This window comes from Microcebus murinus, chromosome 1 (assembly GCF_040939455.1).
Source record: "Microcebus murinus isolate Inina chromosome 1, M.murinus_Inina_mat1.0, whole genome shotgun sequence".
Classification (NCBI taxonomy): domain Eukaryota; kingdom Metazoa; phylum Chordata; class Mammalia; order Primates; family Cheirogaleidae; genus Microcebus; species Microcebus murinus.
Genome location: NC_134104.1, coordinates 44,046,507 through 44,067,903, shown reverse-complemented (window position 1 = coordinate 44,067,903; position 21,397 = coordinate 44,046,507). Strand labels below are relative to the sequence as shown.

General features: G+C 39.5%; 2 protein-coding genes across 2 annotated transcripts in view; one reads left to right on the top strand and one right to left on the bottom strand.

Moving 5' to 3' along the window:
* LOC105859372 (soma ferritin-like) overlaps nt 1-8,434 on the bottom strand; it is a 34,452-nt gene extending 26,018 nt beyond the window's left edge. Inside the window, exons 1-2 of the mRNA XM_076010878.1 lie at nt 8,266-8,434; nt 5,793-5,949 (exon numbers count right to left, since the gene is read on the bottom strand). The gene's annotated coding sequence lies outside the window, so the exon portion shown is untranslated. The remainder of the gene's footprint in view (nt 1-5,792; nt 5,950-8,265) is intronic.
* A 5-nt stretch (nt 8,435-8,439) lies between these two features.
* On the top strand, nt 8,440-21,257 carry CPOX (coproporphyrinogen oxidase). The gene is made up of 7 exons (XM_012743114.2): nt 8,440-9,152; nt 12,009-12,152; nt 12,410-12,520; nt 13,677-13,818; nt 15,456-15,674; nt 19,181-19,285; nt 19,936-21,257. The coding sequence occupies exons 1-7, from the start codon at nt 8,633-8,635 to the stop codon at nt 20,021-20,023; spliced, it is 1,329 nt and encodes a 442-aa protein (XP_012598568.1). The 5' UTR covers nt 8,440-8,632; the 3' UTR covers nt 20,024-21,257.
* The last annotated feature ends 140 nt before the right edge of the window (nt 21,258-21,397 follow it).

Below are 21,397 nucleotides of genomic sequence, written 5' to 3'. Positions count from 1 at the left end.
AATAACTGCTAAGTGGGAAATATCACATCCATCCCACAAGAGGTGGATTTTATTTATCCTATCTATGTTGGTTTTATTATACCATTATTGTCTTCAGTAGGTCCTGCTCAGTTTATCCCCTCAAAAGGGGATTCTATGGCCTTAAGGCCCTCAGCTTTTTTTTTGTCCTCTTTAAATGAACGTCAGAAGCGAGATAATCCATTAACTATTTAGTGTGATGTACATAAATCCCCTGTGTTGCTATGTTAGGCTATTCTTTATTCCCAAACAGGAAGCCATCTATGTATTTGTTAGGTTAGAGTTAAGTTTCTATAACAAAAAGCCCCCAAAATGCAGTGGCTAAAACAAGTATGAAGTTTATTCTCTTTGATATGACCTTCAGATACTGATTGAGACAGAAATTCAGGGTGCACAGTGCAGCTATATCCTCACTCAACACACAGATTCTATTTCTGGGCTCAAAGTGGCTGCTCCACTTCCAACCTTCACATCTGTATCCCAGCCAGTGGAGAAAAGGCAAGAGAAGAGCACAGCCATTTCTTTTAAGAGCAAGCTCAGCAGTGGCACACAAGAGTTCTGCTCACATCCTACTGGCCAGAATTTGGTCATAAGCTTCAAGAGACGATAAGAGTATTTAGTGAAGTATCTGTATGCTCCATTGAAACCTGGATTATTATTAAAGAAAGAAGAGAAGAATGGAGTTTCAGTGGACCACTAGCTGTCTCTGCCACAAACTATTTCCTATATATTTGGATATTTTTATGTGATTCTTGAAGTGCCAATTATCCACAGAAAATAGGCACATAAAAAAAATAAGTGTTAGGTATTTTAAGAATTCAAATTAATGAAATGATAGAATTTTTATAGAGATGCTATTGATTCTGTTGAGAACCTTGTTTTCTTTGCTTCATAGTCCTTCATGGTTGGGGTTTCTATAATATAATTACAAACCTAGACAATCAGTTCGAAAGTAAGTGCAGTAAGTCTTTGCATTGCATGGTTCCAATATGCAAATACTTCAGTTTGTTACAATGGTTTAATTAAATATAATCGTTGCCCAACAAGAGTCCAAATTTCAGTTACCACATTACGTAATTGTGGGTAATTGTGTAAAGTACAAACTATGTGCTAACTCTTCAGTCCACAAATCACTACATACATAATAGGTGTGCATAATATTCGCTGACCAATCACACTACTTTTTTCAAAGGCTATTGGTGATTGGTCACTGCATGTCTATTTTTCAGTTTATGCAACATGTGTAGCTGTGTTGTTTCCTTGTCTTCCAGTGATAAATCCATGTGACATTTTACACAAATGGATAATTGAGAGAGGGAATTGGTCAACAAAGATAAAAGTACAGCAGAGAAACAGAAAGTAATAAAACTGGAAGTAAAATTTTAGTCAAACATAGATGGAATTATAGAAAAATAGCTGACCAGAGGAATGTTGACATTGTTGTCTTTTGAAATACTTAGATATTCAGCCAGAGGAACTGTGTTAGGGTTCTCCAGAGAAACAGAATCAATGGAATATGTGTATATCTATTCACATATATATGTATGAATATATATATATATATATATAGAGAGAGAGAGAGAGAGAGAGAGAGATTTATTGATTAAGAGTGAGAGTACAAGTATTATGGAGACTAGCAAGTCCAAAATCTGCAGGATGAGCCAGCAGGCTGGAGAGCCAGGGAAGAACTGATATTGCTATTCAAGGATGAAGGCTGTTGCTGGCAGAATTTGCAGAATTCACAGAATTCCTTCTTGCTCAGGGAAGGTCAGTCTTTTGTTCTATTTAGGCCTTCAACTGATTGGATGAGACCCACCTATATTTTGGAGGGCAATCTGCTTTACTTAAAATCCACCAACCCCAAAGTTAATTTCATCTAAAAACCACTCTCACAGAAACATCCAGAATAATGTTTGACTAAACTTGTGACCTAGCAAGTTTGATCCATAAAATTAACCATCACAGGAACTTAGTGAAGGCAAATTTATTGACATACATGAAGAAAGTGTTTGTGATAGATGAAGATGTCCCAGGGCAAGTGATGCTAGTAAAAAACATTTCACATTAAGGGAACTGTTGGAATATTTCACAAAACTGAAAGCACAAAGGTCAAAATGTTGGAAGCTGATCCAGATTTAGAAAGTCTGACAATTCACCAAGGCATAGAAAAGACACTTTCTTCATATCATAAATTATGCAATAATAACAAGGCAAGCCCTGTTCAAACTATTCTGGATAGATGCAAAGAAATGAAACACTTTAATTCTCAATGTTTCTAATGTTTTAAATAAAGTACAGTGTACTAAATGTTAGTTTTGTTATTTTTCATCTATAACCTATAATAACTGAGTTTTTAATGCTTTGACACAAAATTTAAAAAATCATAATTTTTTCCCATTGACTATTAAAGTGATATGTCTGGCTTCTGCTTGCATGGTCATTGTCATGGTCATTTACCATGAAAAGTGAGGTCTGTGTAATAATTCATTTGAGATTATCTGGTGGCTCAAATGGAATCGCTTTTTCTAGAAGAGTGGGGGAAGGTTGGTAGCTCCTGTGTACCCAGAAGTTCCCAGTAAGATGCAGGTAGGTGTTTAGTAAATATGATTAACATTATAATAATGCACAATAACTTTGGGTCAGTTTAAGAGCAGTGCATTATTAAGAGAGCCTTGGAGACAAGGTCTAGACTTGGTCTAACCCTAAACTGATCTAAGCTTCAGTTTCCTAATCTATCACATGAAGGTGGCAATAGTGGTCCTGTCTACCTTATGGGGCTGTTTTGAACATAGTACATAGAAGGTGCTGAATAAATGTTCTTAGGGGGACTGAATGATTCAGGACTCATTTTGTATTAATAGTTACCTTACAAAGTTCTCAAAACCTTCCATTGCAGTTGAGGGTAGGACATTAAGGCTACCTGAGTACTGGTTAGGATGAGGGTGAGGGTGGGCGCAAATATTTGGAACAAGAGAGCCATGCCCCTTGAAAGTGCACATATTAGGGCTCAAAATGGCTATTCCTTTGCCCAAATCCTCTTTCCCATTTACCTTGACCTTTGTGCTCCCTGAATGGAGCCCTGTGGCGTGATTTGGGAAGAGAAGGAAAGGCTCTTGTTTCAAAGACAGCCAGTAACTTCATGGTTTCCAATATCCTCTACTAAGCACTTCTGTTCTCTGATTGGTCAGAGAATAAAGCTTTCTGCCCATCAAGTGCACCCTCCTCCTTAATGCCATCTCCCCCCATGCTTCTGTGACACCACACCAAAGGCTGCAAGGCTTCTTGTTTCCCTTGACACTAAATGTCCCTGTTGCCCTACATTCTGATTTTAAGCCCTTTATCCTTTTGTTCTAAACGTTCTTCTGGATGACTTTATCATTCCAGCACTGTGGGAATCTCACAAATCTATCTTTCCAGTCTTCGTCCCTCTCTTGACCCATATTTCCACTTATACAGCCGACCAGCATCTAAAATTCAACATGTCTGTAGTAGGAGCATATTTCAAATTCACTTTCCCTCCTGCATTCACTCAATCTCATCACTTCTAGAAGCAGGTCCTGGTCCTAGCTAAATAGTCAGACATGGGGGGAAAGATCACTGTTGATAGATGTAGAGAACAAAGGAACTGATTCTTGAACTCATAAGATTAAAAATATGTTGATATGGGTTTAAGGTAAAAGATATTAAACCTGTATATTCCAAGACAGCATTCCAGTTCACCAGAGGAGATCAACTCTTGATGGCATGTGTGGAAGCAGCTTTGCATTTCTTGAGCAAGTAACACTGGCTACAAGTGCCACGAAAGCTTCATGGAGGCAGGTACATAGGAGCAATGTTGAATGTCTTTTCTTATTTTTACCTAACGGAGACTACTCAACAGGTACCCAACCCATTGCTCTTTGATTGCCTAATAGAAGGAACATCTATATATACCCCAACACTTTGTCCCCAACATTTCTCAAATGACCCACCTTTTTTGTTGGCCCCCTAACATTTTTTTTTTTTTTTTTTTTGAGACAGAGTCTCACTCTGTTGCCTGGGCTAGAGTGCCATGGCATCAGCCTAGCTCACAGCAACCTCAAACTCCTGGGCTCAAGTGATCCTTCTGTCTCAGCCTCCTGAGTAGCTGGAACTACAGGCATGTGCCACCATGCCTGGCTAATTTTTTTTCTCTATATATTTTAGTTGGCCAATTAATTTCTTTCTATTTTTAGTAGAGACAGCGTCTTGGTCTTGCTCAGGCTGGTTTCGAACTCCTGACCTTGAGCGATCGGCTCACCTCGGCCTCCCAGAGTGCTAGGATTACAGGATTAAGCCTCCTAGAATGGATAATAAGAGCATTTTATATCTGAAGGGTTGGGGTGGCCAGGAAGCTCCTGTACCTGGGCAAATCAAACAACTGGAGAGCTTTAGCTAAACTGGTGGAAAGAACTCTATTAATAGCTGTCTATATCAAACTGATTATCTCTTGTCCTCCCTATAAACTCCTGCTCTGTACTTGCTAGTTCTTCTTTCTAAATTTCCTATTTTTATTAATCACAGATATGCAGGCTCAAAACTCTGGAATCATCTTCAAAAATGTCTCCCTATAATTGGCATCTACGGTATTGTCTGCTCATCACATTTCCCATTTTCTAGAAATGAAATCCCACATCCTCATACCCCAACCTCAAAAACTAATTATAGTTGGATGTCCCCGAGTTCTTACATGATCCCATTTCTTACCCATGGCCATTATTTATTGGTCCCAGGATGGGTATTTGAGCCAAGGTGGTATTGAGTCTGTATCAGAAAAACTTAAGCTATAAGTAACAGAAACCCTATTAAACAGTTTTTTAATTAAACTATTTTTTTCTCATATAATAAGTCCAAAGGTAAGCATCCCAGGACTGGTATATCTGCTCAAGGATGTCATCAGAACCCAGACTCCTTCTGTCCCACTGCTCTGCAAACCTTTTCATGGGAATTTAATAGTTTTATTCACAAAATTGTTGCTGTAACTGTAGACATCACATCCATATTGCTAGAGACAAGAATTAGGGAGAAGCTAAAGGGACTGCCAGGGTAGGTACTATGAGTCTCTCCCTTTTATAACACTTTCCTGGAATATTTGAGTGGCATCTATACCTTTGTGAAAAACTAATTTAAAAATTACTCCAGTTAAAGAAAAAGCAAGCTCAATTGCATTAGCTATTTAGTCTATATACAAAGACTTTAAGACCCAATTATTTTAATGATCTATGTAAGCGTTGACCTCTATAGAGCTAAACATTAAAAACATAAATTCTAGGACAAAAATAGAGTAAAAATCTTAAAAATTCCACTTCTTTGCTAGTCTTACCACTATTCCCATCCCCCCACCAGAATTCCTGATAAGGTGGGCAGAAGCATGCCAAGACAAACATATTTTTAACACTGCCTTGTTAACAATTAGCCTGAGTTTCTGTAACTATCTGAAAGCAACAGAACTGAGTTGGTTTGGTAATATTAATACATTTCTTAAATTTGGCTCTTAAAATGTAGGGATTGGTGAAAATACTATAGTGTAGTAAAGATAGCGAGAATTCTAGGCAAATGTATGTGTGCTGTTATAAAATAGTAAAGCTACCAGAGGGATGAAGTTGGAGCCCCTTCAAATTCTCTCTATAAAAGGGAAAATTAATGTACTACCAGCAGGTCTAAAATAAGTTATGTTCAACAGGGCTTTAGGGGATAAAGCTCATAAGGATTCTGAGAAGCATGTGAAGTTTGAAAAATGATATTTATATACCTACCTATACCTAGCAAGTCTGTATAAGGCTGGTCAGAATCTTTTTGGCTGGGCCGGGCGCGGTGGCTCACGCTTGTAATCCTAGCACTCTGGGAGGCCGAGGCGGGCGGATTGCTCAAGGTCAGGAGTTCAAAACCAGCCTGAGCGAGACCCCGTCTCTACTATAAAAAAATAGAAAGAAATTAATTGGCCAACTAATATATATATATAAAAAATTAGCCGGGCATGGTGGCTCATGCCTGTAGTCCCAGCAACTCGGGAGGCTGAGGCAGTAGGATTGCTTAAGCCCAGGAGTTTGTGGTTGCTGTGAGCTAGGCTGACGCCACGGCACTCACTCTAGCCTAGGCAAGAAAGTGAGACTCTGTCTCAAAAAAAAAAAAAAAAAAAGAATCTTTTTGGCTGGTAGGGTCATATAAAAAGTAAAGTTACAAAGCACTGCAGGAAATTGAGCTGAAAAATGTATTAGACCCCCTATATTACACCCATGTTTTATAAGTTATTATAAACTTTTTATTTGTCCCCACTAGCTTTCTGATGTACGAAACTCCTTAGATAGAGAATGTTTTTTCTTCCACGCTGACAAATAAGACTTACATACAATTTGGGGACAATTCGAACCTTTAGGCAGGTGATTTAAACTCACACTAACCAAGCATTTAAGGCCTTTCTTCTTTTTTAAAAAAAATTATTTTGATTTTTTTAGAGGAGTCTTGCTCTGTCACCCAGGCTGTAGTGCAGTGGCACAATCATAGATCACTGCGGCCTTGAACTCCTAGGCTCAAACCATCTTCTCCTCTCTGGGATTATAGAACTGAGCCAATGTACCCAGCCAGGCCTTTCCTAAGCATTGCATAACGTGTTGAAGGTAGAGAAGGTGCTAGGAACCAGAGGAGAAAAGGAGAGAGGCCTTTAGCATAGATAGGCTAAGGAGGGAGGGATGGAAACCTGGAAGCTAGTATACAATTTGCTCAGAACCAGCCTTTGTGACTGGGCAAATGTTTAAAACAGCCTATTCTTACTTAGCTTTTACTAACTTTATGGGTATTCACAGAATCAGAGCAATCATGAAGGGATTTCTAAATGGGGCAGAGAGGTTCCTTTTCATTAACAAGATTCATTTATTATCTCCAGGCTAGCCCAACCCTATCAATATATCCAGAAGAGGCAAACAACCTTTCCTAGAATGAAAATTCTTACTTCCTTTCCTTCTCTTCTGATTTGGCCTCCTGGCAATTTACACTGTGGCTAAAAGCTAATGATTTTTCTTCCCTAAAAGTCATTTACTCACTTCTTGATCCAGGCCTTTGCCTTCCATTGACTCTCAGCTGCTAGGCTCGGGCAAACATGTCCACCCAGCTAACATTGTGTCCCAGGGTAAGTGTGGCAGATGCAGTCGTGGACAGATAAGATATGCTGGCTTTAACAACTGGTATGACCCATAGCTATTGAAGTTCCATCAGTGCATTTAGTCACTAAGAAAACATTTGTGGGGACAGCCACTAGTGGCTTAAATTATTATCTACTACAAGAAATTAAAATTATCCTAGAGATTTATAGGACAAATTAGCCTATGACAATAGTTCTTACACTTTTATGTTCAGGAACCCATGAAGCTAGGTATGGCTGCGGGGAGGGGAGGGGCTACTGCATATCAAATCTATTAGCTTCTTTCTTCAACTCTTTAAAGTGTGGGGGGTTGGGAACAGGAGAGGAAGAGAGAATGGGAGTAAGGAGTGTGGAAGTGGGCCCTAAGTTTACAGTTAAATGTTGGAGGTATTAAATGAGAGAAATATTTGATAGTACTCTACAATAGTAGCATATTTTTAAATTTCTTACTTCTTAATCACCAAAATACACCAGTTTAGGAATTTTATGCTGGTTAAGTGAAAGTCACTTTGCTTTTCCTATTTCTAAAATAAATCAAGTGGGCACCATACAAGCAAGACCTAGCAAGATCTTAGGAGCAGAACTGGGATGTGGACTAGCTTCCAGAAAGTCTTTCCCTAGATTCCTTTAGAGACCCTTTGCCATCTTCTCCCACTTCCTTTAGAAACTCGCCCTTAGGCAGTTACCTAGGCTCCACCTCCACTGCGCCCAGGAGCTCTGGAAGCTCTAGAGCAGCCGTCCCCAAGGGAGGCGGAGCTCAGGCTGTGAGGCCAGCTGTGCGGACGGCTGTAAATGCCCCTGACGCTTCGCTAGCTCGCCTGCCGCTCACCTGCTGCTGTGCGGGGCTTCCTAGGTTTCCCGGAAGACAATTTTTCCACTGACTAGGGGTGCGGAGGGGAAGACCTCAGGCGGCGGGTTCTTAACAGGCCGCGGACCGGTACCGGGCCGCAGCCGGGGCATCGGGGACAGTAGCTCCAGAGGACCAGGACCCGGTCTGCAGATGCGGAGCCAGGATCCGCATTCTACAGACTGAAAGTGGGACGAGGATCTGTGCCCTATTTCCGCCCCGGTCCGTCCCCAGCCTCCCAGACCTTCCGTGTCTTCTCCCTGTGGCGGAGCCAGCCGCAGGTCGGGGCTGTACGTGACAGCAAGGCCTCTTTTATCTCTCCTTTCGCCTCCACAGCCCTCCCGCGCCGCCCCCGCCTTCTCCCCGGGGCCCGCCCTCCCGGGCGCGGCGGGTTCTAATCTCCCGCCCGGCGCGCGGCCGCTGCGGGCGGCGATAGGGCCCGACTACAGCTCCCAGCATCCCCCGCCGCCGCCCGGCCCGCCCGGCAGCCGCGCTTCTCGGCGGAGGCTCCTTCTGCCCGTGCGCTCGCCGGCTCGGGAGCCCCCGCGGCCTCAGAGGACGGGTTCTGGGACGCGGGCTCTGCCCCAGGTGACAGCGCGGGAGCCGGAAGCATGGCCTTGCACCTGGGCAGGACGGGCGCAGGCCCCTGGTGGCGCGCGGCGCGGGGCGGCTGCGGACGGCTGCGTGCTGGGTCCCCGCGCGGCGCGGCCGGACCTGTCTGCCGGGCCCCCGGCACGCACGGCGCGGGGCAGAGCCGCGGGCTGGGGCACGGCCCGACCGCGAGACGCGGGCCCTGGCTGGGGACCGGGCTGGCCGCGGCGCTGGGTGGTGTGGCGGGCCTGGCTGCCGCCGCCTTCGGGCATGTGCAGCGGGCGGAGATGGTGCCCAAGAGCTCGGGGGCCCGGAGCTCGTCGTCGCTGGAGAAGCCGGAGGAGGACGAGCTGGCCCGCCGCTGTCGCGGCTTCATGGCCGCGCCGGTGACTGACCCACGCGAGCTGCGGAGGAGGCCGGGCGACATGAAGACCAAGATGGAGCTGCTGATCCTGGAGACTCAGGCCCAGGTGTGCCAGGCGCTGGCACAGGTAGATGGCGTCGCCAGCTTCTCTGTGGACCGGTGGGAGAGGAAGGAAGGTAAGGAGGTCGGCCCCTAGCGGGAGGTGGAGATGACGGAAAAAGCTCGGGCCCTAGGTTGCAGGCAGAAAATGTGGGATAAAGGTAGGTAGGAGGTACCCACAGAAGGGACGCCATTAACAAGATTGACTGAAAGGGTCATCAGCCCTCTGCTTGCCGGGGTGGACCCAGATCTGCTGTCACTCTGGTACTGGGCATCTCAAAATCTTTGCAATGCCATAATGGCATTTTTGTAGAAATCTTAAAGGGTATTTTGCAACCAACAGGCTTGAGTGTCCAAAGTTTGTTACTGAACATAGATTTCAGTAGATTATTGAACAGATTTCATCTGTCTCTGGGGGTACATTTGCCCTTTTTCCTCCTTGGGAGATGGAAAGAAGAACCTCAGCTTCTGCGTACTATGAGCGTCAGCTAGACGCCTCCAGCTGAGGGTCTCATTGTGTAAGAATCTCCCCACTTCTTTTTCCTGTTGCACAGAATATATTTGATTGGTTTATCAATAGCAGTACCAAATGCACCCATCATCAGATTTGCTGCTAGGAAAATCTTTCCTTTCAGTGCTAAAATACTTAAGTATCAAAACCAAGTTCTGATACCTGGAGTCATATTCATGACTGTGTTGTTGCCTCTGCATTGAAACCCCACGTCTTGATTATAAACCTGAAGGATTCCTTACTATTCCTAGCTGGAAATATAACAGCAATTTCTCACCAGCAGATTTTGAGCTGTGATACTGTCACATATGTATTAAATGAAGTTATATCTGATTTTCATAGTGTTTTCCATTTTGTAATGTTTTAAAGTGAAGACTACTGAACTAACACACAACCTTCAGTCCTAGACTAGTTGTTTGACCTTTGGAAGTTACCTAACTTTTTGTGCCTCTGTTTTTCCACCGATGAAATGAGATGAAAATTTATATGTATATATTCACACACATGTATATATATGAAAGTAGTTTGAAGATTAAATGAGATGAAGGTATGTAAAGTGCTAAGAATGTTATCTGAAACATAGCATTGGGACATGCTGTTTCAGCCATTTGGCAGCTATGTGATCTCAGATAAGGTGTTTTGCCTCTCTGGACCTCAGTTTTCTCATTTAGAATATACAAGGGCTGTCCTGGATCATTTTATGTCCCATCCAGCTCTAAAAGTTCTTAGAAGTAAAACAAGCCAAACATGAACCTACATGAAACATTGCCCTTGCAGTGACCCTAGTGTCTTAAAAAACAAAAACTAATAAGGCTAAGTTCATTATATCTTAATATTGATATGTGTCTCACTTTTGAGTTTAAGGTTCCGAATCCCTTAAAGGTTCGAATATCTACTGTTTTTTACTTGCCTGTAAATAAAATTAAAAGGCAAGCAGCACACTGAGGAAAAAAAATTTTGAAATACTATGGAGCTTTTGAATCTAGTAATAATAGAACACCCTTCAAGTACACCCGTTCCTGTTTTTAACCTTAGCTTTCTCTCATATATCATAACTAATGGATGCCATTTGAACAGTGGTATTTGAAGGGAGAATATTCTAGTGATTAATTATATTTTACTTTAAAAATTTTTTTATTTTTAATTATGAGTACATAATAGTTATTATCTTTATAGGGTACACATGACGTTTCGATATAGCATACAGATTATACCCTAACTTATTGTTGTTGGTTTTTTTTTTTGAGACAGAGTCTCAACTTTGTTGCCCAGGTTAGAGTGCCATGGCATCAGCCTATCTCACAGCAACCTCAAACTCCGGGCTCAAGCGATCCTACTGCCTCAGTCTCCCGAGTAGCTGGGACTACAGGCATGCGCCACCATGCCTGGCTAATTTTTTCTATACATATTAGTTGGCCAATTAATTCTTTCTATTTATAGTAGAGACAGGGTCTCGCTCTTGCTAAGGCTAGTTTTGAACTCCTGACCTTGAGCAATCCACCTGCCTCAGCCTCCCAGAGTGCCAGGATTATAGGTGTGAGTTACACCATTAGCTTTTTTGATGAATATTCAGTTTTAGACTGTGTTTTGTATTTCATCTTTATCTGGCCTACCCTAACTTATTGTTGATTATAGTTACTTTGTTGTGCTTATCAAATACTGTTCATTCTAACTAACTATATTTTTGCACCCATTAACCATCCCCACTTTTTCTCCTCCTCCCCACTACCCTTCACAACCTCTGGTGACCATCATTCATTCTATTCTGTCTCCATGAGATCAATTGTTTTTAATATTTAGCTACCACATATGAATGAGAACATGTGAGATTTGTCTTTCTGTGCTTGGCTTATTTTACCTAACATAATGTTCTCCAGTTCCGTTCATGTTGTTGCAAATGGCAAGATTTCATTCTTTTTTGTGGCTATGTAATATTCCATTGTGTGTATGTCCCACAATTTCTTTATCCGTTTATGTGTTGATGGGTACTTAGGTTGATTCTGTATCTTGGTTATTGTGAATGGTGCTGCAATGAACATGGGAGTACAGTTTCAATATACTGATTTTCCCTCCATTGGATATACCCAGTGAGATTGCTGGGTCATACGGTAGTTCCATCTTCATTTTTTTCCCAATGATTTATTTTAGATAGTGACATAAGAATGTGGAAGAAATATTCAGTTTAATGATATGGGGAGGTTCAGTATTTGCTGAGTATCAGTAGCTTATGTCATAAAGCTAAACTAGTTATCTCATTTTATTGTACATAAACATAAACACATTAATATAAAAATATAAACTGATATTATAGAAGATTTGGGAAACAGAGGAGGAAAATAACCACCTTCATACAAGGGTTGTTTTCAGTTTTGCACTTCTTATGTAAGTATCCTTGCTCCTTATTTTACATTTCTATAAACAGGAGGTGGTGGCATCAGCTGTATGCTTCAAGATGGGAATGTTTTTGAAAAGGCTGGAGTGAGCATTTCTGTCATTCATGGAAGTCTTTCTGAGGAAGCAGCAAAACAAATGAGAAACAGAGGAAGAGTTATGAAGAGTAATGATGGTAAGCTGGACAATCTTGACAGCCTTTAATAGTCCCTGGAAACCTTATTTTCCCCACAAGTTTTATTTGTAAAATAAATATTTCTTCTGGAAAAAGCCATTTGGGGTACATATGCCAGATAAGCATATTCACAGTTACTTTTTACAAATTATATTTTAAGAGACAAAAATTTTTAAATTGATTCAGAAATCTCATTGGAGTTAATTTATCTTAAGCAAGGTAATTGAATGTAGCTCACTACGTATTTTACTTTGCAGGTAAATTGCCATTTACTGCCATGGGTGTGAGCTCTGTTATCCACCCCAAGAATCCTCATGCTCCTTCTTTCCATTTTAACTACAGATACTTTGAAGTAGAAGAAGCTGATGGTAAGGATCTCAGGAGCTATGCAAAGTATTATTGGGCAAAATGTGTATTGTAAAACAGATAAGAGGGCATAACATCTAAAAGTGAGAAAGAATAGTCTTAACTAGGTTTTTCAGAAGACATGAAGGCTTATTCCTTAGCAGGTACAATGGATTATGCACTAGAGATGAAAAGCGAGAATGGTGTTGTTTGACTCTGACCTTCCCATATTTCCTCCAACACAGAAAGAATGATTTGATGAACCTGAACTTCAGAGTTCTTTGCAAATATAAATTCATTACATCTAAAGGAAGACCTTATTTATGAGGTTAAGTTGAAATTGAGAACGTGCTTTTGGAAAATATTTAACACATGCATAGCTTTCTTGGTCACCAGTGCATTAGCAGTGGGTTTAAAATGGGGTGCAGTTGATCAGGCTTCATGTGCATGTAGTTCCAGCCTATGTCACCCATCGGCAGGACATCTGGTACCCCCTGCCAGAGCACCTGTGCAGTGCCACACCTACTCCTATTGGTGTCTCTGCAGGTGATGGCATTTAAAATCACTGCTTTAACTTTTCATTTTGAAGCTGTTTAATTTGGTTCAACCTTTTAATGTTGAAAAGTTGGTAACTGGTATTGACAACCCTGTAGACCTCAATAAGCACATGAAACAGTTATTCTCCAATGGTAAACTGCCTCTCTCAGCAAGTGTTTTTTACTTTTTCTGGGGAAGGGGAAGGGTGGTAGTGGTTATTAATATGGGGAGTGTCAGAATCTCTTGAGGAGTTTTTATAAACTATAGATGCCTGGGCCAGAGATGTGTGGCTTTTTGTTTGTTTGTTTTAAATTGTGATCTAGCAGAGGTATTTCAAGCTCCTCATGTGATTCTGGTAGACAGCCAGAATTGTGAACCACTGTCTGATCCACATGTGTGGTGTTTTGTCATTCATGGGCCTGCATATCATTTCCCTTTTAATTTCCTACTTTCTTTCTGCTTTTACCTCTTCTTTTCTGCTTTGACCTTACTGGCCTTCAATGCTATATTTACTTAAATGTTTTTTGATTGTTACCCATACCATGCTTAATAAATGAAGCTGCTGACTTAAGTTCACTGATGTAATCAGGAGTATGCTGAATCTCAAAGTCTCCATCAAAATCCCATGTCTTGATTTGGTAGGTAACAAGTACTGGTGGTTTGGTGGTGGATGTGACCTCACTCCAACGTACTTGAACCAAGAGGATGCTGTCCATTTTCACAGAACTATAAAAGAGGCTTGTGACCAGCATGGTCCAGATCTCTACCCCAAATTTAAAAAATGGTAGGTGAAGGTATTGAACTTTTCATGGCTCCCAAATTATATTCCATTCCTTCTGTGTGTCCCAAAGGCAACCATTATGTCACTAAATACCTTCTTTAGTTTATAAAGATTGAATTGTTTTCTTACTTTGCTCACCAGAAGAAGTGGAATACCAGTTTTAAGAAGTTTTAATAAATTATTTACTTAGGAATATTTGCATGTCTGTAATATGTATTGAGTAGTAGCATCTTTTTTTTAATCCCAAATGGTTTAGAATGGTAGAATATAAACCATAAGATGATCTAAGCCTGAGAATCAGGATTTTTAATCCTAGGGTGTGATGTTAAATTCTTATCCCAGATGGCAATTTGTGAGAAGACCCAGAATATTTGTTAGATGTCAAATGGAGTCACAGCATAAATTGTTTGGAATAAGAGTACTCAATTCTGCTTGGCATTCCTGAAAAAGGAAGAATAGAAAGGACTTTTGTCTTTTTATTTTGTTTTAGAGTTAAGAATTATGGGATGTTAACATCATTTATGCAAGAACATAGCTTATAGCTATTACTGAGATAACGTTAAGCAGTATTAATAAAGTAGGATGCAGACTAGTTAAAAAAGTTTTTAATATAAGTGCTTAGTAAATTTTTTAATATTATAATTTTGTGAAGATAGATTTTGAAATAATATGATTTGGGTTAAAAGCTGACTTTACAACCTTGCTTAGGATATGCTTCTTAAATTATGTTAATAAAATGTGCATATAAAGGAATGCCAACAAGTCACAATTGAGGTGAGTTATGCCAATGCATTAGTTCTAGGGATTTGCATCTGTTGCCCCCCCCTTTTTTTTTTTGATTTTAGGCTATTGAGGTTTTATTTAAGGTGTTTAAGGTACATTTAGTTTTTGATTGAACAGGTGCTTCTATTTAGAGATTCTTATTGAACAGAGATCACCAAAATAACTATTTCCAAGATATGAACTATTCTACAAGGTTAGCATGTGGGAAAGGGCTTTTTAGGAAACCTGTTCTAATAGACATAGTGGGGAAAAGACTTGAGAACAGATTGACAGTTTCATGTGCTGGCTCACAGGAGTAAGCTTTAATATGTTTGAAGACTCTTATTCTCTGAACATTTATTTCTACCAGCCCTTCCCTCAGTTGTGCATGCTATAGAGTCGTCAAATTTTATTACTAAAAGAGACCTTAGAGATTGTTTATAGTATGTTCCTTTGGCAAATAAAAACTAAAAAATCGAAAGAAAGCTAGAATTTGTACCCTGTTTGATGTTAGTGTTTGTAAAAGATTCCTATCCTCCTGCCTCTTGCAAAAGGAGCAGTGCTTCTGAGGGCAGCAGCATTGTTTGTTGGACTCTGTTTCTCTTTTTACTAAAGTTCTTAGAGTTCCACATCCTTTAGGTAGATTTGTGTTAAATTGCCTGGTTGGTTTACAGATAAGTGTGTAAACATTTTCTTCATTGCTTATATCTGCAGAAAATTTGTCTAACGTCCTAGTTTAACTTTCATAGTTGGACAGGACGTAAGGGCACTGTGCTGGCATTTGTTGAGGATAGTGCTGTGACCTGAAAGTTTCACATTGATTTTCATGTCTTTTTTTCCCTCTTTTATCCCTGATTTGGCCCTGCTGTGTTTTCCAGGTGTGATGATTATTTCTTGATAGCCCATCGTGGAGAGCGGAGGGGCATTGGTGGCATCTTTTTTGATGATCTTGACTCTCCGTCCAAGGAAGAAGTATTTCGCTTTGTGCAGAGCTGTGCCCAGGCTGTCGTTCCTTCTTACATTCCCCTTGTGAAAAAGCACTGTGATGACTCATTCACCCCCCAGGAGAAGCAATGGCAGCAGCTCAGAAGAGGACGGTGAGTGATAGGGGAATGTACTGCCTCGTGGCATAACTGGGGAAAGTGGAGCAGCCATAATAATCATGGGTATTGTGTTGTCTTGGGCAGATGCTTTGTAATAGTTGTGTTAATTTCTTATCATAACTGGATGGGTATTAACTGAATTAAAAGGCATTATGTAAAATAGCATTATAAGAATAGCAAAGTTTATGCATTAGAGACTCATAGTAGGCATGTAGTAAGTACTTGCTGAATTGAATGCTGCTAATTTCTTTTTTAGTTCATTTTCCAGTAACACCCTCCTGTCTTATGCCAAGCTACGGGCATCATTTAATGTTTTTGCTGCTTTGTAATTTTGGATGACAACTTTTTTCCTTCATCTTAAAGATTTCATGAAAGTTATTTAATGGAAATAACAGCTACAGAAATTATTTACACTTAATGTTCAATTTTACTGATTTTGGAGCCACTACTATGTGCCAGCCACTACATTAGGCATTTTGCATCTAATTTTGTCAACAAACCTGTGAGATAGACATAATCATCATTTTACAGATGATCAAACTTACCCTCAGAAAGGAAGTCCCTTGCCCACGATTATATAACTGGAAAATAGAAGACCTCAGATGTGGAACTGGGTCATTGTGACTTTAAAGTCTTACAGTCTTTTAAAACTTATAGTCTTTTCTGTGCATAAAGTAAGTAGTTGAAGCAGGCTTGTGCTTCTTACCACAGTACTCACCTAAGCCACCTTGCTGTGTGCACTGAGCTTGGGGAGCTCAGGTTGAGGGGGCCAGTCTGAGGTCATCTTCAGTCAGGGTGTACTTGTGAATCAGCTCCAAATCATTCAGCCTGCCAACCCGTGTCAGTTTCTCATTGCCATTAATTTTCTGTATACTACTGGTCCCTGTGTGTAAAATGGATTTCCTCATTTGTGTTAATTCTCTCTCAGGCATATGAAGCTTTGGATACTAAGGAGGTAAAGCTTTTACCTTGAGAGGTCAACTTAAATAATGTTCCAAGTCTGGAGATAAATGTTTGTATTTATCCAATCTTATGACTGTGCTATGGGGTCCTCATTTATTAACTTGGAAAAATGAGAGTTGATTAAGTTTTCTTTTTAGAAATTTTTTAGATAATGCGTCTGTTTAGGGACATTGTTTGTTTCCATATAATTTCTCAAATATGCCTTTACCACTCCTTTCTTCTTTTACTTGACACTTGTTGTGGCCCCCCCTGTGGTCAGGCACTGTCTGTGGCTATTAAGGTGGGCGTAGTGTACCTGCTAAAGACACTCACAGTTCAGTGGGGAAGACATACCTAAGAGGAAAATGTAAAACTCTATGGAAATTAAGGTGTTCTAGTTTTGTACAAGATGTCATATGGAAAGCTGGCAGATTTGGTGAATATTAATTAGGTGAAGCCTTAAAAACTTCTTAGACATTAGAGTAAATTTTTTTTAACATCATTTGATGGCAAATCATTCTGAAAGTTCCAGTGTGTGCTTATCATTGCATGTCTGGTGTCGTGAGTTAGACAGAAGTGTGGAGTGTTAGATTAATTTTCTAAGATATGGTGTGTGACCGTTAGACTGTTAGACAGAAGAGAGCCTCCTTCTGCCTCCTTTATCTCTGAGCCTTAACATGGTGGTAAACTCTGGGGCTTAGGATAACTCCAGCTCTTCCCTGAGGTTGTCAGCACTGTCTTTGGTTTTGTGTACTACAGGCATAGACAGTTGTCTGTCCTTTATAGTTGCTCTTCTCCACTTTCCCCTGCCCTACCCCCTCTCAACATGAGTCACCCTTTCATGACCAGTCTGGTTCCATTTTGACTCTACAGTCTCTGATTTGGCAATCTCATCCAGTCTCTTGCCCTCTGTTACTACTGTTCTCTCTGTCTTTTAGTCATCTTTTTCATGGGAGAACAGACATTAAAGGCCTTTATTTTGTTTTGTTGTATTTTGGGAAGGAGCAACAGGATAAAATTTATTTATCAGTCAAATTGAAGGGATTGGTTAAAGTCTATAATTTATAGGCATGTCAGAGAAGATAAATGTGTACAAAGGATCAGAACAGATCTAAGTGAAACCTGGTGGGAGGCAGAGAGGCTAATGTAGAGAAAGGTGCATCATTCACTCAAAAGAGGAAAGGAACACAGTGATCCTGCAGAAAATTCATTTAGGGAGCTCATTACAAGAGTATTTTGAGGTAGGTCTTCAAACACATCAGTACAAACTAGAGAATCGTAGCCATCTGTTAAGATCATGTTTCGGAAATGTAATATTGGGTGAAAAAAGTGGCTGAGAGATGAAATTCTTTTCTGTGGTCTTAGGAAAATGTTCGTAAGAGTCACTTATCTTTTGAATTAGACTTAAGGTATTAAATAGTTATTAGTATATAAAAGTCAATGATATATAAATGGTGAGAACTAGAAAAAGATCCATGGATATAATTATTACTATTTAAATTTTTGTAGGGCCTTTGACAAGTTTTCACACACAAAAAAGTGCCCTTTAAAAATTGAAGTATTGTGGGATTCTAGAGAATAATTTGTGATAGGTGGGCTTAAAGACAGTAACCAGTGGGATAAATGAGAGTATCTAAGAGAAGTTTAGACCAAGAGAGTAGTTTCTGAATTAGTTGAGAAATGATCTGAAAGGATACTTTTTATTAAAATTTTCAAATTTATGGATTAGTCTAAATTCTTTTGAGTAGTAGAAATTATCCTTTTGAAATTGGAGAGAAGAGACCCTTTTATATACCATGATGTTAAAAGCAGACACAGATGTGTAAGCTGGATGGAGTCCAGATGTGACTATGGCAGTTAAAAGAAAACAAATGTACTGAACCTTAGTTGATGTTAAGGATATTTTTTCTTAAAAAATAAAACTGAGCACTCTAACTCAAAACTCTGCCTTTTATTATGATTGTTATTAACCTGCAGGTGGACTGAATTATTTGACTGCTTATTCATGCTGTTAACTACTTTAAGAAAGAGGAATATCTAGAATATCTTAGTCGTTATTCGTAGATTACTGTTAGCTGTACTTGGTCTATCAGTTACAGAAGTTTTATATTGTCTTATAAACTTGTGAGTATAGGCAGTGAAATGAAATATTTGACTCTGAAACATCTCAGATTATGAGGAGGGCCAGAAGGAGCTGGGTTATCCTGAGGAAGGATGACATTTCTTTTTCTTAATTTTTTTGTGTGTGTATGTGCCTTAAAGTTCTCAGCTTTGTGTCCATTCTGTTTATTTACAGGAAAACATAGCCTTCTTGTTTTGTAACTGCTCTGTTGAGGCAGAATCTGTATCCTATTGTTTGGTGGGTAGAATACCCTTTTATTTCTGCCTGTCCAGATGGAGGAACCTCAACGGGCTTTCGGTTGGTGGTGGTCTTTCTGCCAGTACCAGCTAATGGGGGTTAGGGAGTAGAAGCCTTCCTTTAGATATTTGCTATGGGCTAGTCTTTAGAAAAATTTTACTCAGCTGGCCCTTAATGTTATTTGATGTCTTTATTTCAGGTACGTAGAATTTAATCTGGTATATGATCGGGGCACAAAGTTTGGCCTCTTCACTCCAGGATCCAGGATCGAAAGCATCTTGATGTCTTTACCTCTAACTGCCCGGTAAGGAGATAATTCATCATAGTAGTTATCCGCCCCTCTCCCCAATTCCCTAACCTGCACAAAATATGAACTTTAACACTGCAGATGTCTTACGTAAGATTTTGTTGGTTTTTGACTTCACTAATTGTATGAGAAAATCATGGGCAAGTCAAATTGTATTTTTTAAGGGGTGACAGGATAAATGACAACTCCGTGTGTGAGTGCAGGGAGAGAATAGAGAGGGAGAGAGAAGATAAGCTGGGTCATGGTCTTTAAGGGCAGGGGGAAAATTTGACCTCTGCCTGTTTGTTTTTCTGGGAAGAGCTATGCATTAGTAATAAACCAAAGAAATAAAGAAAATGTGTCCTTGGATCATCTGAGGTTCTATACTTTACCAAACTCTGGTTTATCTTAAAAGTGTATTTTGGCTCTGGGATATTAATTATTTGCCCAAGAATTAATAAGAATAATTTCAAAAAATTAATGAAAAACTTAATTTTCTTTAACAGGAAATATTTTTTAGAGATCTAGTGGGTACGAGATGCATTAGTCACAGTGGAGACAAAAGCTTTTACCCTTGGGATTTTATTTTTCCTTTATTTTAAGTAAAGAGTTGTATGTGTCATTATTTTTATTATTATAATTTTTGTTTCTGTTTTGGGCATACATAGATGGGAGTACATGCATTCACCCTCAGAGAATTCTAAAGAAGCTGAAATTCTGGAAGTTCTGCGCCATCCAAGGGACTGGGTGCATTGATGCAGGCAGAGCAGCTGTGCTGGGGTTTGGAGGACAGAGGATGTGTGGCCCCCATTCCACTGGCTGGCACTGTTGCCACCGTGTGGCAGTTGGTTACCTGTGCCTTAGTGCTCCAGTCTTCTCTACTCTGGGCCCCACCTCTTTGGCAGATGGTAAAATGTTTTGGATGCTGTCAATGTTGAGTGGTGGGATGGTAGATTGTCAGAACTGATTGATATAAAACTCATTTATACCTTTAAAATAATTTTATATAATTAGTTTATAAAATATGACATTGGATTTCCAAGTATTGAGATAAGGGAATACAAATAGTATTATATGTATCAGCAAACTTCTCCTCTTATTTTTGTTTCATGTATTTTTTAAAGTTTTAGTTTCTGCCACAAAAATCTGTCATGGCAGATTTTCATTCATTCAGTGAAGTTGAGACTGAGTAATTTTGTAACACAACATGAAGGTGAAAGTTTTACTTTTTCATTGCTGAGGTCTCTTTGACATCTTTATATGTCTTTCTCTAGAGACTATAATATTGTAAAGTGAATATTCACTTTTATAATGATAGGTATTTAGGAGCACTTGAAATTTTCTTAAACTCTGTATGTGTTAGTGTTCAGTGATTACCTGTAGATATTAACTCTAAAGTGACATTACTGTTACCTACATAAGGGATGTTTAAGTTGTATTTTGATTTTTGTGGAATCATAATTTGTTAATGTCAGAATTCTCTCCACCTTTGAATGTGAAAACTTATATCCCTGGATTCTGATATTTAAGGTTTCCTATTCCTGATATTTCTGCATGGAAGTTTAGACTAAGAACAATCTCAGGGATGTTGTAAATTTAGGAAATGTTTCTCATTTAGAAAATGACATGGGAAATACTTTTATTCTTTAAAGCAAATGTAACCAGTGTGAGAAGCATGTAGGCATTTTACACATGTATTTCTTGGTAAAATGGACTAATTGAAATTGTCCTTTTTCAAATTAGAGATTTTGCAACTCTTTTGCTCTTAAGAGAAAATCACAACAGGATTCTTAATGTTTGACTTCTTTGTTCATATAATAATATAAATGTATTATTTTATTCATGATGGATTGAAGTTTGTAAGGAATAGTATCTCATACATATTAAGCATTATCCTGGAATATGTTGAATGTATGTGATTGTGTGTGGATACTTCATCTGCTTCACAAAATATCTGCTAATAAATTTTTATCATAAAATAAGACTAAAATATTTGTATGTTTCATTTTGTCAAGATAATTGATACAGGAAAACACAAATATTTTGTGTACAGTTGACCCTGGAGCAACGTTGGGGGTAATGACCACCTGCACAGTCAAAAACCCATGTGTAACTTTTTTTTTTTTTTTT

What these genes read in the sequence shown, in the direction of transcription:
- CPOX (XM_012743114.2), top strand. Translation starts at nt 8,633, where the DNA reads ATGGCCTTGCACCTGGGCAGGACGGGCGCAGGCCCCTGGTGGCGCGCG. An exon ending in TACCCCAAATTTAAAAAATG is followed by an intron (nt 13,819 to 15,455) that starts GTAGGTGAAGGT and finishes TGTGTTTTCCAG; the next exon opens with GTGTGATGATTATTTCTTGA. An exon ending in CAGCAGCTCAGAAGAGGACG is followed by an intron (nt 15,675 to 19,180) that starts GTGAGTGATAGG and finishes TCTTTATTTCAG; the next exon opens with GTACGTAGAATTTAATCTGG.